Source organism: Lissotriton helveticus, chromosome 2_1, assembly GCF_964261635.1.
Source record: "Lissotriton helveticus chromosome 2_1, aLisHel1.1, whole genome shotgun sequence".
Taxonomy (NCBI): Eukaryota; Metazoa; Chordata; class Amphibia; order Caudata; family Salamandridae; genus Lissotriton; species Lissotriton helveticus.
Window position 1 is genome coordinate 1,676,099,177 of NC_136059.1, and position 14,402 is coordinate 1,676,113,578.

The 14,402-nt window shown below is 48.8% G+C and overlaps 1 protein-coding gene across 1 annotated transcript in view; it reads left to right on the top strand.

Annotated features, from left to right (window-relative positions):
* Nucleotides 1-14,402, top strand: part of LOC144818836 (uncharacterized) — a 1,999,126-nt gene that overhangs the window by 109,375 nt on the left and 1,875,349 nt on the right. The window contains 2 exon segments of the mRNA XM_078676624.1: nucleotides 6,101-6,220; nucleotides 10,052-10,133. Of these exon segments, the coding sequence (XP_078532750.1) occupies nucleotides 6,101-6,220; nucleotides 10,052-10,133 (202 nt within the window).

Below are 14,402 nucleotides of genomic sequence, written 5' to 3' on the forward strand. Positions count from 1 at the left end.
GAGCGTTGGAGTTTGGCTTTCAAGGCGCTGGCTAGGAGTCGGCCGGTGCGATTGCCCCCCACGTAGTACGTGTGACGGAGGCGAAGAGCGGCAAATTCTGCCCTATCTGTGTCGAGGCTAGCCAGCTGAGCCCGGGCAGCTTTAAGTTGGCGCCAGATTCTTGGGGCGCCAGTGCGGCTGTGAACTCTCTCCAGCTCCGCGACTTTGTCCGAGAGGTCACTCCTTTTTTCTTTGCGAAGTTTGGCGTCTGCAGCTGAGATCGCTATCAGCTCTCCCCTAACAGCTTTCAAAGCACCCCACAAGGACGACATCGACATATCAGGGGTGTCATTGGTGGCTAAATAGTCTGAGATGCATTTATGAAGTTGGCGGGTTACCGCCGGTTTTTGTAAGAGGGTTTCGTTAAGCCTCCACGACCCCGGAGCGCGCGGCGAACTGGGTACGGTAAGCGTCAGTTCTACTGCTTGATGGTCGGAGAGGGCAGCCGGGACAATTGACACTGTGGTGACGTGGGGAATGAGGGACGATGAGCCCATGAAGTGGTCTATGCGTGCGTAAGTGTGGTGAACGTAGAATGTGTATTGCGTGGCAAGTGGGTGTGCGTGTCTCCAAAGGTCCGAGATGTCCCTGTCATGCAACCAAGCAGTGCCCTTCTGCGAAATCGCCCCGGTGTCACCATAACGGTGCCCCGATCTATCCTTGACTGTGTCCATGACGAGGTTAAGGTCCCCCCCTAGGAGCATGTATGTGTGGGGTGCTTGGAGTGTTTCTGAGATTGCGGATAGCAAGAAGGGTTCCTGACCTGTATTGGGGGAGTAGACGGAGCCAATCGCGTATGTGGTGTGGCCTATCAGGAAAGCGTGGGCTAGAAGGCGTCCCTTGATTTCCCCTATTTTGGCCCCTACCTTGCCTTTGAAGCGCCGCGATATGAGTATAGCCACCCCCGCCTTCTTTGATGGGAGAGAGGAGAAGAGTTGCTGTGGGAAAGCGCGGGATCGCAGCCGGTGCCAGTCCTTGGCCAAGAGGTGGGTTTCTTGCAGCAGGCAGATGTCGGCTTCAGAATTCTCCAGGTAGGAGACGACAGCTCTGCGCTTAATCGGGTTATTGAGTCCCTTAACGTTAAGAGACAGGATTTTGAGCGTGTCAGCCATCGCCGGGGCATACAGGGGCGAATGGGCTCAGTGATGCAGGGCGCTGCACAATGGTGGAAAACATAGGCAACCTCTGGTATGTGCAAAGATCTCTTGGCGTACTGGTCTCCCCCAACAATCCCCTCCCTCCCGTGGCCACCCTAACCCCAACAGAGTGGACCAACCCAACCCCCCTCCAATATTGAACCCCCATTCCCCAACTTCCCCACCCCCTCCCAGAACAACCCCCCCAACAGAAACCGGTAAAAGTCTCGGGCCTAGTCGTGCAGGGCACAGGTCCGTAGAAAGTCAAAGAAAGGGGTACCATGGTCTCAGTCCAGTAGGCGGCTCCCCGGCCCTGACCCCAGTGAAATCATGCATGGATGGGAGAGCACCCCCGGAGTGGTCGAAGGCAAAAGGTCAATGCTCTACAGGGCAGGTGCTGTGTTATCTGCCACTTCCTGTACCGCCGCTTCTCGTTCCTGGGCGACCGTGATCGGGTCAGGTTTCGATATGTTCCTCGGTGTTCTTCTCCTGCGGATCGTCTGCCAGCCGTCTCCTGTAGGGCGAGCCGGGTCCCCCTGCGACCGGGATGGAGAGGCGTCTCTGGAGGCTGAACCCTCCGGCACATCGATCCCAAGCAGGGTGCAAGTGTCGCGGAGTGATCTAAGCTGGTGGAGGGAGCCGTTCCACTTAAAAATCAGACGGAACGGGTGGCCCCAGGAGTAAGGGACCCCGGCTTCCCGCAGGAAGTTCGTCGCAGGTCTGAAGGACTTACGTTTTTGTAGGGTGATATTAGAGAGATCTTGAAAGAGGGCCACAGGGTCATCGCGAAATCTGATGGGCTGTGCTTTCCTGGCTTCTCTAAGGATGCGTTCCTTCAGGGGAAAGTCCGGGAGGAACGCTAGGATGTCCGGAGGTGGCGCAGGTGCTCTGCGCGCCATGCCTACCCTGTGCGCCCTGTCGATTCGGATCTCAAAGTCGCTTGGCTCACCCAGGATGTCTCTGAATAGGTCTTGAAGGTAGCCGGCCACGTTGTCCTTTTCAGCCTTCAACGGAACACCCCTGACCCGTATGTTATTCCGCCTGGAGCGGTTCTCTAAGTCCTCGGAGTGCGACTGTAAGTCCACCTGTTGATCCTGAAGTCGCACGATTTCCTGTTGGAGCCTCTCCACTTCCCCGCTGCGGGACCGGTCAGCGTCCTCCAGAGAGGCAACTCGCTCACCCAGGTCATCAATGTCACGACGGAGTTCGCGGTGTTCCCCCGCCATGTCCTGTTTCAGAGTCTGGAAGTCCTCTCGCAGTGTGTTGAAGAGGGAAGCTAGGAAAGCTTTTGTGATTGGAGAGGAATCTTCGTCCTGAGGCTGAGGGCTCGCGGGTGGCTTCGGGGAAGCATGTGGCTGCTTCTTGTCTCCCTTCGACGTCGCTTTTTGCATGAGCTCCACAACGTTCCGGGTCCCCTTGCGACTAGAATGCGTCATGATGGCCGGAACGGGCCGTCTGATGGTGATCGTCGGAAGCTGTCGGGTGCAGGACAGCCTGTCGTGGGGCGCTGCAAGGGCGGCGTTCAGAGTGTGTAGTGGCCGGGGGGGTAGCACTGCGCCGAGCAGGATCGAGCCTATTAGAGGAAGAGTAACGTAGGCCCAAGAGGGGCGCTTAGGCTCTAGGCAGGAGAGCAGTGCCCCGGGAGCAGCCGGAAGAAAATCGCTTGGAGTGGATGCCGCGGAGAGATCCACTGGCAGCCCCAAAGTCTAGGTGGGGGGCTCGGTGAACGGCGGGCAAGCGACAGCAGGGAGGAGCGGGGGCACCGGATAGCGTCCAGCAAGGCCGCGCCTCCGACCCCAGCAGCCGAGGGTCACCCAGCAGAGAGTACAGGGACCCCCTGGGGGGGGAGAGTAGTCGGTAGTCCAGGTCGCTGGGTGCCACTCACCTTATGCCCCTCGTCCAGGGGTCGATATCCAAGCGAGGATGCGTTGTTGGGCAGCTCCCCTTGCCGTTGGTGTGTCTCCCCGCCTGCAGGCCAGGGGGTGAGGTCCTGGGACGTCCTCAGTGGTGGGCGGAGGACTCCGGTGGGGTCCGCAGCGTCTCGGAGGGGTCGGGGGAGCAGGCTTCAGTGCTGGAGAACGTAGGTGCTGGGGGGGCGTCGGTGAGTTGAGGGGGGCGGGTGAGCGACACCCTGCCCGTTATATGGCCCCGTGGGGGCGGCGAAGTTGGGGTTATGCCGCCACCTGGTAGGCCCACACCGGGGTCTAGATTGTCCAAGGGATCCCCCCGCCGGAGTGTGCGAGGCTCCGATGGAGCGGAGCCGTCGATCCAAGCACGCCCCCTCAGGAGGCCGCAGATGAGGCAAGGGGAGGATCAGCGGGAGCGCGTAGGACCGGGCCGGTGCTCCGCGTAGCTCAGGGTCCAGTAGGCCCGCCAGCAGATGGCGCGGTCGCGTACCTGGAGGCCCGCGCCGGGGCCTGGAGTCGTTGGTGGGCCGCAGATGGGCACGGCCGAGGCGTAGGCGCGCGGCGGAAGGGCTCTAACCTTCTTCGCCGTTGCGCTGGTGGCGGGAACAGCGGGGGCCGTGAGCCGCTAGTGTCCGGTGGTCCCTCAGTGGAGCAGGCTGTTATGGGGAGCGTGGGTGCTGTGGGTCCGTCGGGTCCGGTAGGCCCACGCCGGGGTCTGGATTCACCGGGGGCCCCCGGGCGGGACACACTGCGTCGGGGGGGTCGGAGGCGCACCGTCTCACCCCGCCACCGCACGCAGCCGCCCCTCCGCGGTTCGGTGCGTGCTTCCACGGCTCTCCGGTCTGTCGGCCTGTTGCGTGCAGGCACTGCAGTGTGGCCGCGCGGCGGAAGGGCTCAAACCTTCGTCGTCATAGCGCCGTCCCCACCGGCGGTTGGAAATGCGGGTCAGCAGGCGATCGATGGCCCAGGAAGGTCCAATCGGCAGCACGCCAAGGCTGCAGAAGAATTTGAGCGTGGTTCGGCCAGATTCACCAGGGGTGGCAGCTAGAAATAGTGTGCAAGTGGGGCTTTTGGGCCGGGGAGCCTCTCGGTTCACGTCTTCTCAAGCCGCCATCTTGGCCACGCCCCCCCTGTTTTAGGCTTTTGACTTAGAAACGACAAGTTACAATAGGAGCTCTCTTACAGAAGCAGTAACCCACTGACCTATTTACATTATAAGCACTTTATCTGCATGGTACACGTTCTTAGCAGCAGGCATTTTAACCCTCTGCGCTACCTTTGGATTAGTCAAAACTTCCACTAGACAAACCTCTGCTCTCCTTCCAGGACGACCATTAACCAGCGGAGTTCAGTCGACATTTTAATTATGTCCGAAAGACCAGGAACATGGCAGCAGGTGCTTTTAAAATGATAATATACATTTTCAGAAATGACGCCCCCACCCCAAGTGAACACCCGGTTCAGTCGCATAGATCGCACCGCCCTAGAGCCGGCCCTGTTTGTTATAAAACCGTCTTTCTTGTGGCATTTCTCAAGCTTGTCCATCGCCGGGTGATTTTGCACCATGTCAGTAAACTGGTCACTTCTAACCGCATCAGTCAATAGCCGATGGGTAACGCTCAACAGCTGCACATTACAAGGTGCGGCGCTGCCCCTCACCCCCACAGTGTGCAGTAGTTTGAAACACGTTTGATCCGTTTGTGGCCGGTACTTTCTACATATTCACATTTTCGTAGAAAAATCCACAGTACTACAGTGTCATGAGGTCAAGCCGGGGCAGCGCATGTGCCCCCACTCCACCCATATTTTTCATTGGCTTGTGTAATTGTCCTTCGTAAATGCTGGCTTCTGATTCGTTAATAGGCTTGTTGATCCCTCCTTAGTAACACCTTGTATTCATTTGTAAACTACCATGAGGACTGGCCCTTGTACTTCTGTTATTACACAGTAGGTCTTATTTAGTCTTTAAGCACTATTTTCTCTAATGAGGTTCTAGTATTGCAGGCAAGACCTGCTTTCCTGCAACTTTCAGCGTGCCATGCGCTTTAATTTTCAAAGCAGCCAGGGACAATCATGGCCGCTTCTTTGCAATAAAATACGTCTCGCATTGACGAGAGTTTGAGACCACCTATTTCATTGCATATTTTTTTTTGCAAAAGCACCACATACAGCACTTTCACTTTACTGTCGGCCACGCCCCTTTCTTTAGACGGCCACGTCTAAAGAAAGGACCACAGCCGACCTTAACGTGAAAGCTTGGCATGGGGCGCTTTCCAAAAATTGTATTTGCAATGCAATAGCTCTCGCAGGAGTTTAAGCTATTGTAATTTGCAATGCCAATAGCTCAAATTCTCATAAATGCGAGACCTATTGCATTGCAAATGCTTGTTATGTGAGTTGCATGTGCGTACTGACTTGTTGCATCATTTCTAAGCCGGCCTATAGTAGCATTTGGAGTGAGCCTCGATCCTCTGGCTAGCAGCTTTGAGATGTCGCAGTGAGTAGTGTAGGATGCAGTAGTTAAATAGTTTTTTCCCCCCAACCTCAAATCTTTTCCTGTCTAGCCGCAGAGAAAAAATAATTAATTTCACAACTATTTCTGAGATAGTACAAAATGTTAGTGCCAAGAAACTGGAAACGAGATGGTGTTCTTTACGAGTGTCAAAATCCTATCCAGCCGAACGTCTACTCAAGGTTTTGCGTAAAGATTTTGATGAAACCTGTTAATCGGCATGTTACCAAATGTAACAGACCAGCTTAAGCACAGCATGTACTTTTATAAAAAATTTTTTTAACTAAAATCAAACTTTAAAATTGCTGTTAAAGGAAAGTATTTGTTTTAAAATCTTCTACCACTGCAAATAGAAACGTTTTCCTATATTTCTAAAGTAGACAATTGGTGAGGAGTCGTTATAGGTATATATTGCTAATACCGATTCTTAGATGTAATCATACATTGATTGCCTCCTCAAATCCATAGTAATTCGCTGTTGTCATTTATTAACTTTCTGCTTTCAGATCCCAAATAGGGAATTTCTGTTGCGGGTGTCCTACATGGAAATCTACAATGAAACTGTGACTGATCTGCTCTGTGATGATAGAAAAAGGAAACCATTAGAAATTCGTGAGGACATGAATGTAAGTAATCATTTGAAATGCTGCAGCCTAAGCAGCTTATACATTTGTCAACACTGATCTTAATAGACATTTGTTTTGCATAACTCATTTAAATATTTGTGACCCTACTGCTGCAAGAGCTGCTCACCTTGCTTTTCTTTATGCTGTGAGACTAGGTATTAATGGTAGGTTAGGTTGGTCTATTTTTACAGGTTGTCCACAGACCTCTAGAACAGTGCTTCCCAAACGTTTTTAGAACCACGATCCATTTTATAGTATGACAAACTTTGCGACCCACGTAGCTTTAAGGCTCATAACGGGCAATTTCTTAATGTAACTAAATCATCGTATGGTAGTGCGTTTCTATTTGCAGACCGCGCATTTTCCATTGAAATGGTCACCACATTTGCTCAGACTTACAGTTTGAGATGCAACTAGATTGCACACAAATGATGTGTGGACATCTGGTTTCTGTGAAAATCTATCATTTGTGCATCACCAATTAAAGTGTCTTGCTTTGTTCTGATCCTACTAAAATCTTTGTTTTCTTCACACTTTAGATTTACAAAACAAGTGCTTCGTTTTGCTTTCCTAAGTGCTGAATGTATATAATTGGTTGTTCGGAAAAATGACGTTCTCAAGCTTTCCTTTCACACTTCATGTCCCCAGCAGGTCTGTCACATAATTCACGGCTCAAATCTAAAGCAATTACTTTTTCCTAGTCCACTGTACTAAGCTCAACGTTGGCCATCTAGTTGAATTTGTTTAGGATTGTTGGGATGGAAATGGTCCCTGAATTGTGTACAGGTGTCTCTCCCTGCCCAGACTACACGACTGCAAGTATGTTCTGGTTTTTGATGTTGGTCCGAGACTCGCACAAATCTAGTTTCTGCATTGAGGCCTAACCCTGTTCCTTGACATGAGTGAGGTCCTGGAACCGATGAGGGGTGCACCAAGCATGCCCTTGTTTTACTGACCATGGACCTTTGCCCCTGTTGTTGGTTGGCATATAGTGTAGGTGACAGCATACCTTGTTTGTGAATCCATTGTTGCGGCCAACCCTTTTTATCTCAGTCACTGGAGTGGAGTTCTACTGGCCCATTTATATAAAGTCCTGCTTACCCAGACCAATGCGCTAACATCTCAAGTGTATGTTGTGCGTGGCTGTGTATGTAGTCTGCATTGTATGTACATTGTTTGTGAGTGAAACAGATTAATCGAGGGATCCTGTTTGGTTTACCGTAGCCTTGTGCACAAGATGGAAGAGAGGTTGTTTTACCAGACAGCAGAACTGTATTGCCGAGCTTCCTGAAGCTGGAGGGATGAGAGATAGGCACTGCAGAGAGGATAGGGGCGACTAGGCTCCTTCTAAAATTTGTTTAGGCCTTTTGTTGAGAGGAGCTGCTTGTTACTTTTCTTGTACATGGTAAAGGTAAAGGGTGGGATTGCAGTTTCTGTTCAAGGTGACAGGGACTGCTTAGGTGAGATAGCCTCTCTTTCATCTGAACCCTGTTCGGTCTAGCACATGACAGCCAGGTGCAACAAGCTCACACCTGTATGAGCATCTGTGGTGGATGCTCCATGGCGTACTTCAAAGGTTGTGTCTAGAGAACAACCTGTAGAAGACACTTGAACCATCTCAAACCAGTTCTGAAAGTGCAGAGAGTGGATCCAAATCTTCAGTCTGCTTTGACTTTATAAAAGTGAGACCCACTGACACACTTGTTTCAATTCCAAGTTCTTTTTGACCATAGAAGCGAGTGCTCCACAGAGTACTCTGACTGCTATGCAATTAGAGCTGGTGTCTGTCTGACAGCAAGTTTCCCATGGCTGAGGGAACATCACCTGAAGTTTTGCCTTGCTTGAAGAAGCAGTGTTTTGACATGAAGCCCTTAGCAGCCAACTTGCCAACCATGCAGGAGATGTGACTGTCTAGGGAGCACCAGAAGCAGCAAGATCTTGATGCTGAGAAGGTCAGCCAGGAGACAAAAATGTGTTAAGAGCGACCCTAGGAGTTGGGTGCACACTCTCCTGAACCACAGTTCCAAGACCAGCAGTTGACATTGCCATTGCAAGAAGAGTGACCACGGCCCACCTCACCGCTGTAATCAAGAACTGTGCCTGTGCATACTTTTCTGGGTGACCAAGAATTGTGCCTGTGACAGTCGCAGCTGCCACATCCCAGAAGGACACCCCATGGATTCCAATGTGCCATTGTGAACTATCCACCCAGCAGCCCACCTTCTATGTCTCCAGTGCCCAGTACCAGTGGTCGCTGAAGGACTTTAGGTGGTGGCACCTACTGCCAGTCCCTGCTGCAGCATACCCAGACTGATGGCTTCTCCTCCTTGTCTCTTCCCTGAAATAGAACAGGAATGAGTGTTGCTGGATCCCCTGGCGTCAATAGAGAGAACACAGATGCCTACAATGGCATGAGACTATCGGTGGGTCTATATTGAGCTACACACTTTCATTAGTGACCTGTGTATAGTGAACCTGAGCATCAATTCATGCTGCACAGACACTAACCGTAGGTAGATCTGCCTAGACTCACAAAAAGAGGGACACCTGGGTAAAGTGAACAGGAGGGCAATAGCCCAAGTACCTGTACGTTTTATTGCACCTGCTAATATTGCCTGTGTAGATTTCCTTTTTAAATGTTTTTATTGAAGTACAACTGCTGAAGGGTTTGTGATTGGCTCAGTTTGTGGAGCTGTAGTGGGACAGGCACAGGGACTTTGGAAACAACCTCAGCCCCCATGGTTGAGGTCCAGTAGCCTAGGCTTTACCTGCCCCCACCCCCTTCGCGCCCCCCCCCCCAACTCACTTCCTGCAAGCTGGGTCTGAGAATGGTAAAATACATTTTAAGCCCATCAACTGCAGTGACTGCCCACCGGCCCAATCCTCTGGCCCTCTATTGTTGTCTTCATTCATATTTTGCAATGGTAGCTACTGCAGTAGAGCAACCTGTGACTAGCTGGGTTCATTTTTAAACCGAAGCACACTGCCTCACATCACATCACAGCACAGTTCACTTTTTTCATTGTGGTAAACGCAGTACAATGTTTGCGCTTACTTGAATATGAACTGTAGTTTTTCACCTGAGTTGGTGCAGATATCTTTGAACATCTCTAAACAAGTGTTTCTGTATTTTACCCTTCATCAGTAGAGATGGAAAAGAACAAATTACATCCGGGGTTGCTGAGAATGCTGCCACAGTCCTCCCATTAGTGAGAGCACAAGAGGGATGGAAGCAGTGTGCTCCCACCCCCATCTGTTTAAAAAGGCTCTCTTGAGCCAACACGCTGAAAAGCTTTTTGAGATGCACCTGTGAGCCAGTGAGCGGTACTGAGACCGGAGAGGTCTGTGGCAGCATTCCCAGCAACCCGTGATGGAATTCGTATGTGATCTCTACGGATTAAGGCTAAAATCCAGAGACACGTGTCTAGGGAAGTTCAGCACTATCTGCACCAACTCTGGTGAAAAACTACAGCTAATATTAGAGTAATCGCAAACATTATACTTTATTTACCACAGTGCTATGGAACGAACTGTGGCGTGATGTGGAGCAGTGTGCTCCCATTCGCCTTTTGATTTTTAAACCATTGTGAGTGGTGTGAGTGTCTCACACCGGAAAGATCTTGGGCTCTAATCATTTTCGGAGTAACCCTACACACTAGTAGGAGGGAGAACATTTCCCAAAACTAAAGAGTAAGACCTGCTCTTATTTTAAACTGATGCATATAAATAAAACTATAGCACTTTTGAGTTCTCATCAAATCTTTTTAAATGTAATTTGTTACAAGTCTCTTTGATAGTACCATGTTATATTCTACCTTTGGTCTTTTACAGAGAAACGTGTATGTTGCTGATCTTACTGAAGAAATGGTGGTTCTGCCACAAAATGTGATGGATTGGATAAAGAAGGGTGAAAGTAAGTGGAAAATTTTACCTTTTCTACTTCAAACATTGAATTAAAGGAATTTACATTTGGATGTATTAAAACCATTTGTATTTAAAGTTTTTTTTTTTCGTGTAGCTTCACATTAAATTTGCATTAATCCTCCATTATGTAGATAAATCGGGCAACAATGAGGAGTTGATGGGCTGTGACAGTTTTTATGTCGAGCCTACAGCGCTCATGCACTGTCTGCAAGACCTGCTGTAATCAGTAATACCACTTTTTTCCCCACCTGCTACTTACCATTGATTTACTCCAGTGTCGCTGTTCTTTGCTTCCTCCTAACTCGTTCGCTTTGCAGATACGTCGCTTCCATTCAAGGCTGAGGCGCACCGGCCAATTAGTTTCCTTGTGCTTTCCCCCTTCAGTTGTTGTGTGGGAGAACTTTTTTTATGTAACTTTCTGCAGCCGCTTGTCGCTGCTTGTATTTACAGTCTTTGCCTTTACCTAGCGTTGAGCTTCTTTTGGTGGGACTTGCGCATGTTTGGGCGTCTTTTCAAGGCTAATCCTGCCTGTTTTGGATTCGATGCCTGGAGGTGCATTCTTCTTGCTCTCCTGCAGTGAACAACATTTCCCACACTCCTTACTCCCTCAAAAACAGCGGTAAACATATGTATGCTTTTAACACAAAGTATATCTCTGCAGTTATGTACCCAATATGGATTGTTTGTTGTACTATGTAATGTTTTACTTGTATTCTTTGTGAAAACAAAGTTTGAAAACAATCTGCCCTGATTGATTGGGTAGTGCGGTCCACTCGGTGATGATTAGGTTTTAATTTACAGAGTTTGCCAGTGCAGCGTTCCTGCTCTGCCGCTGGCAGCAGCCCCCCACCTCTTTCTTCCTCTTCCTTTTATTCCCTCTGTTTCTGTCTCACTTCTCCTCACTTGCTGAAAACCGTGACTTCAAGAACGTCTCTTACCCTCTTTTTACTGTCCTTTCCTTCATTCGTTCTACTGTGAAATGGATCCTAAAAAGAAATCCCAATTGCTGTGAATGTCCTCTTTTTCTGTTCCGAAGTGCAGCCTCTGGACGGAGAGATACGAAAAAAAAAAAAAATCAACTAAAATAAAGCAAGACAGAGTGGTTGCAAAGTGACTAGATTGTGTTTATTCACACCCAAACACATTAGTGCCAGTGAAGCGCTACTTCAGTTTTCTCATCTTTCTTGAAAACTGTGTCATATGTTTGTTATTCCAGCATTGACCCAGACTTTCATATTTCTATTGTTCTCCCGTGATATATTGTTGCAACAGTGCCGGCAGCCAGGTTAATGATTAAATGCGCATTGGTTCTTCTCAGTAATGTGTTTACTGAATTGCCCCATCTTTGGACCCGATTCACAAAGGTACTTGCACATCTGAATTCGAGCAGTTTCTTTCCCTTGCCTTCTCAAGATTTCTGTACCGCAAACCCACGCTCTTCTGCTTTTCTTAGAGTGTCTTCTGCGTACACAGAAGCCCCCTTCTTTATGCGTCTATAGCCTTCTCTCCCCTTCTTTCTCACATACTCTTTTTGCTCCTTTGTGTGGAGTTCATTCACTGCTCCGTGCACAAACTACTTCTCTTCTCCATCTTCCTGTCAATTTATTCTGTGCAGCTCTCACCCCTATTTAATTCACCATGCCACCTAATTCCACTACACAAATACACCACACAATTCCACAAATAACCATTCTAATTCAACCCACATAATTCCATTCTACACCACATACATCTAATCCAAACAAAAATACATAACACGTTGTCATTTACCAATCCAGTAGCTCAAATTCTCACAAATGCGAGACCTATTGCATTGCAAATGCTTGTTTTGTGTGTGACAACATACTGAATTGCAGTCACTTCAGACTATTGGGGGATCTAAATTTTCCACAATTTACATATTATGTGTGAGCCCTATCTTGAAGCCGTGGGTCGTCTCCATTATCCAACTTTTGCAGAACCTAGTGATCTCAAGGTCCAACCTTAGCTTCACTATCCTCAAACCTTTTCTGTCATTTGTAGATTTGTTGTGTTTATTTTTATGATTTAACTTACTCAGTGCTCAATAATTATACTTGTCTTGCTGTTTTTTCCAGAATTCTCTCAAATGTCAATAAGACCCATCTCCATGCCTCCGTGCATGACTATACCAGATTTTAATTCATATCAAAGGTGTTCTGGGGGATATTTCTTACTGCAGATTTCTCAGCTTGTGAATACCCCCAGGTGCCTGACCGGATCTGGGCAATTATTTTTCAGCAACTCCTTTGCACTTCTGTAGGTGGGGTTGTGTGGCTCCGCTTAGGGTCCGTCCCAACCCGAAAGTGATGTCGGGCACGCTATATAACTTGCACGTTGATTTCAGTTCCTTTCTTTCTGCACCTTCCTACGCAGATCCAGAGCTCACTCCATGCGTTTGTCTGGCCTAACAGAAAAAACCTTTTGAGATTTTTCTATCATTTTCAAGTGTGCAAGGGACATGTCATACACTAAACGACAGGTTTTGAGTGCTGTAAGGATTGCCACAAACAAAACCATTATAGGGCCTCCAGGAAGCCATTTGTTTTGATACGTCACCAAACGTTGGTCCTCAGTTCTCCTACTCCTTGTCTTTCCACTGAGGAATCTACCTCCTTCGCTATGGTGATAAGGAGAGCAGCTGAAGGGCTAGATTTACAACTTTGTCTATTGACTTCAAAACAAGTGTGCTAAAGAAGGTTGCATTACTTAAGCAGACCTCCCAAGAGCATCTCCTGCCTTTAAGTATCAATGAACCCGCTACTGGGGCAAAGCCAGGATCTTGCTATCCAGTTAATAGGCAAATACCCAGAATACATAGGCCAGCCCCGTAGACCCATATTTTCTCCTGCTTGAGAGCTTAGTAAAGGCATCCACCAGAGGACTGAACCCTAAAACGTTTCCATCCACCTGCCAGACAGGGAGTCAAAACGCTTGAAAGCGTTTATAAAACACATTCTCAACCACTAGCCTTGCCCTCTAGTCTGTCACTTCTAGTTGACTCCTGTTTTTTTTGCCGTTGTGGCTGATATCTTACCAGTAGTCTGTGACTATCTTCGTACCAATGTACACCAAATCATCTAGGAAGGCCAGTACACTCTAAAATACGTGTTAAGATTGAGCCTGAACGCCACTGACTTCTTGGGTATGGCAGTTGATACTAGCGTGATGCTTCAGCACCAACCTTGGATTTGCTCAACCGGATATTCAAGTGACATCCAAAAACATTTGATGGATATGCCTTTTGATGGCACCAGTCTCTTTGTGACAAAGCGTTCTTAGCCCTGGAGCGCTTCAAAGAGAACAAAGCAACAGCATGCGCCCTTGGGCTAGCACCACATACGCAACATTTTCTCCCCTCATCCTCGCAAGTGGTTCCAGCGAAAGCCCCAACAGTGTTTGCCTCGGCAACAACTGGCCTCTCACGTCTTTCTGGTCAGAGGTCAGAGATGCATCTTCCAGCAGGCACAAGAGCAATGAACTACCCAATTCCCTCTCAAACCAATCTGCCCCACCTCATGCCCTTCACCCCCTCACACCACCCTCCTCTGTTGCAAAAGCACTGCAGTATTGCCAACCAGTAGGAGATTGAATCCGTTACTACCTCTGCACCTTGTAATGCATTGCATCAGACAGGTGGGTGCTTCAAAATATGCAAAATGGTTACACCCTTGCCGCCTTCTCCACCCCTTCAAATATGCCTCCTACATCACAGTGCCTTCCAGAGGATCACTTGTCCGTTCTAAGAGACGCGGTTCAAGTTCTCTTGGAAAAGGGAGCATAGAGATAGGGTGCCGGCATCTGAAGTATGATCTGGTTTTTACTCCTGTTACTTTCTAATTTTGAGAAAGAGGAGTTAGATGCGCGCCCTAGCCCTAACACTTTCTGCCTTCGTTCCAGGAGTCTGGATGATGATGTTGGATCTGTAGAACACATATTGCCATATCTCCATTTTGTAGCTAGAAGAGACCCTGATTGCGGTTTCAGATAGGCCGCAAGCATTTTCAGTTCTCAATGCTCCCTTTTAGCCTTACCAATGCGTCTCCGGTGTTCATGAAAGTGATGATGGTTGTCGCTGCCCATCTTTAGAAGTCGGAAATGCCAGTCTTCCCATACCTCGATGACTGATTATTGAAAATGCTGTGAACCTCCTCCAGACCATGGCCAATCAGTTGACATCACTGTAGGTTTCAGTCAGCATGCCATAGTCAAACCTGATTCCTTCACAGCGGCTACCTTT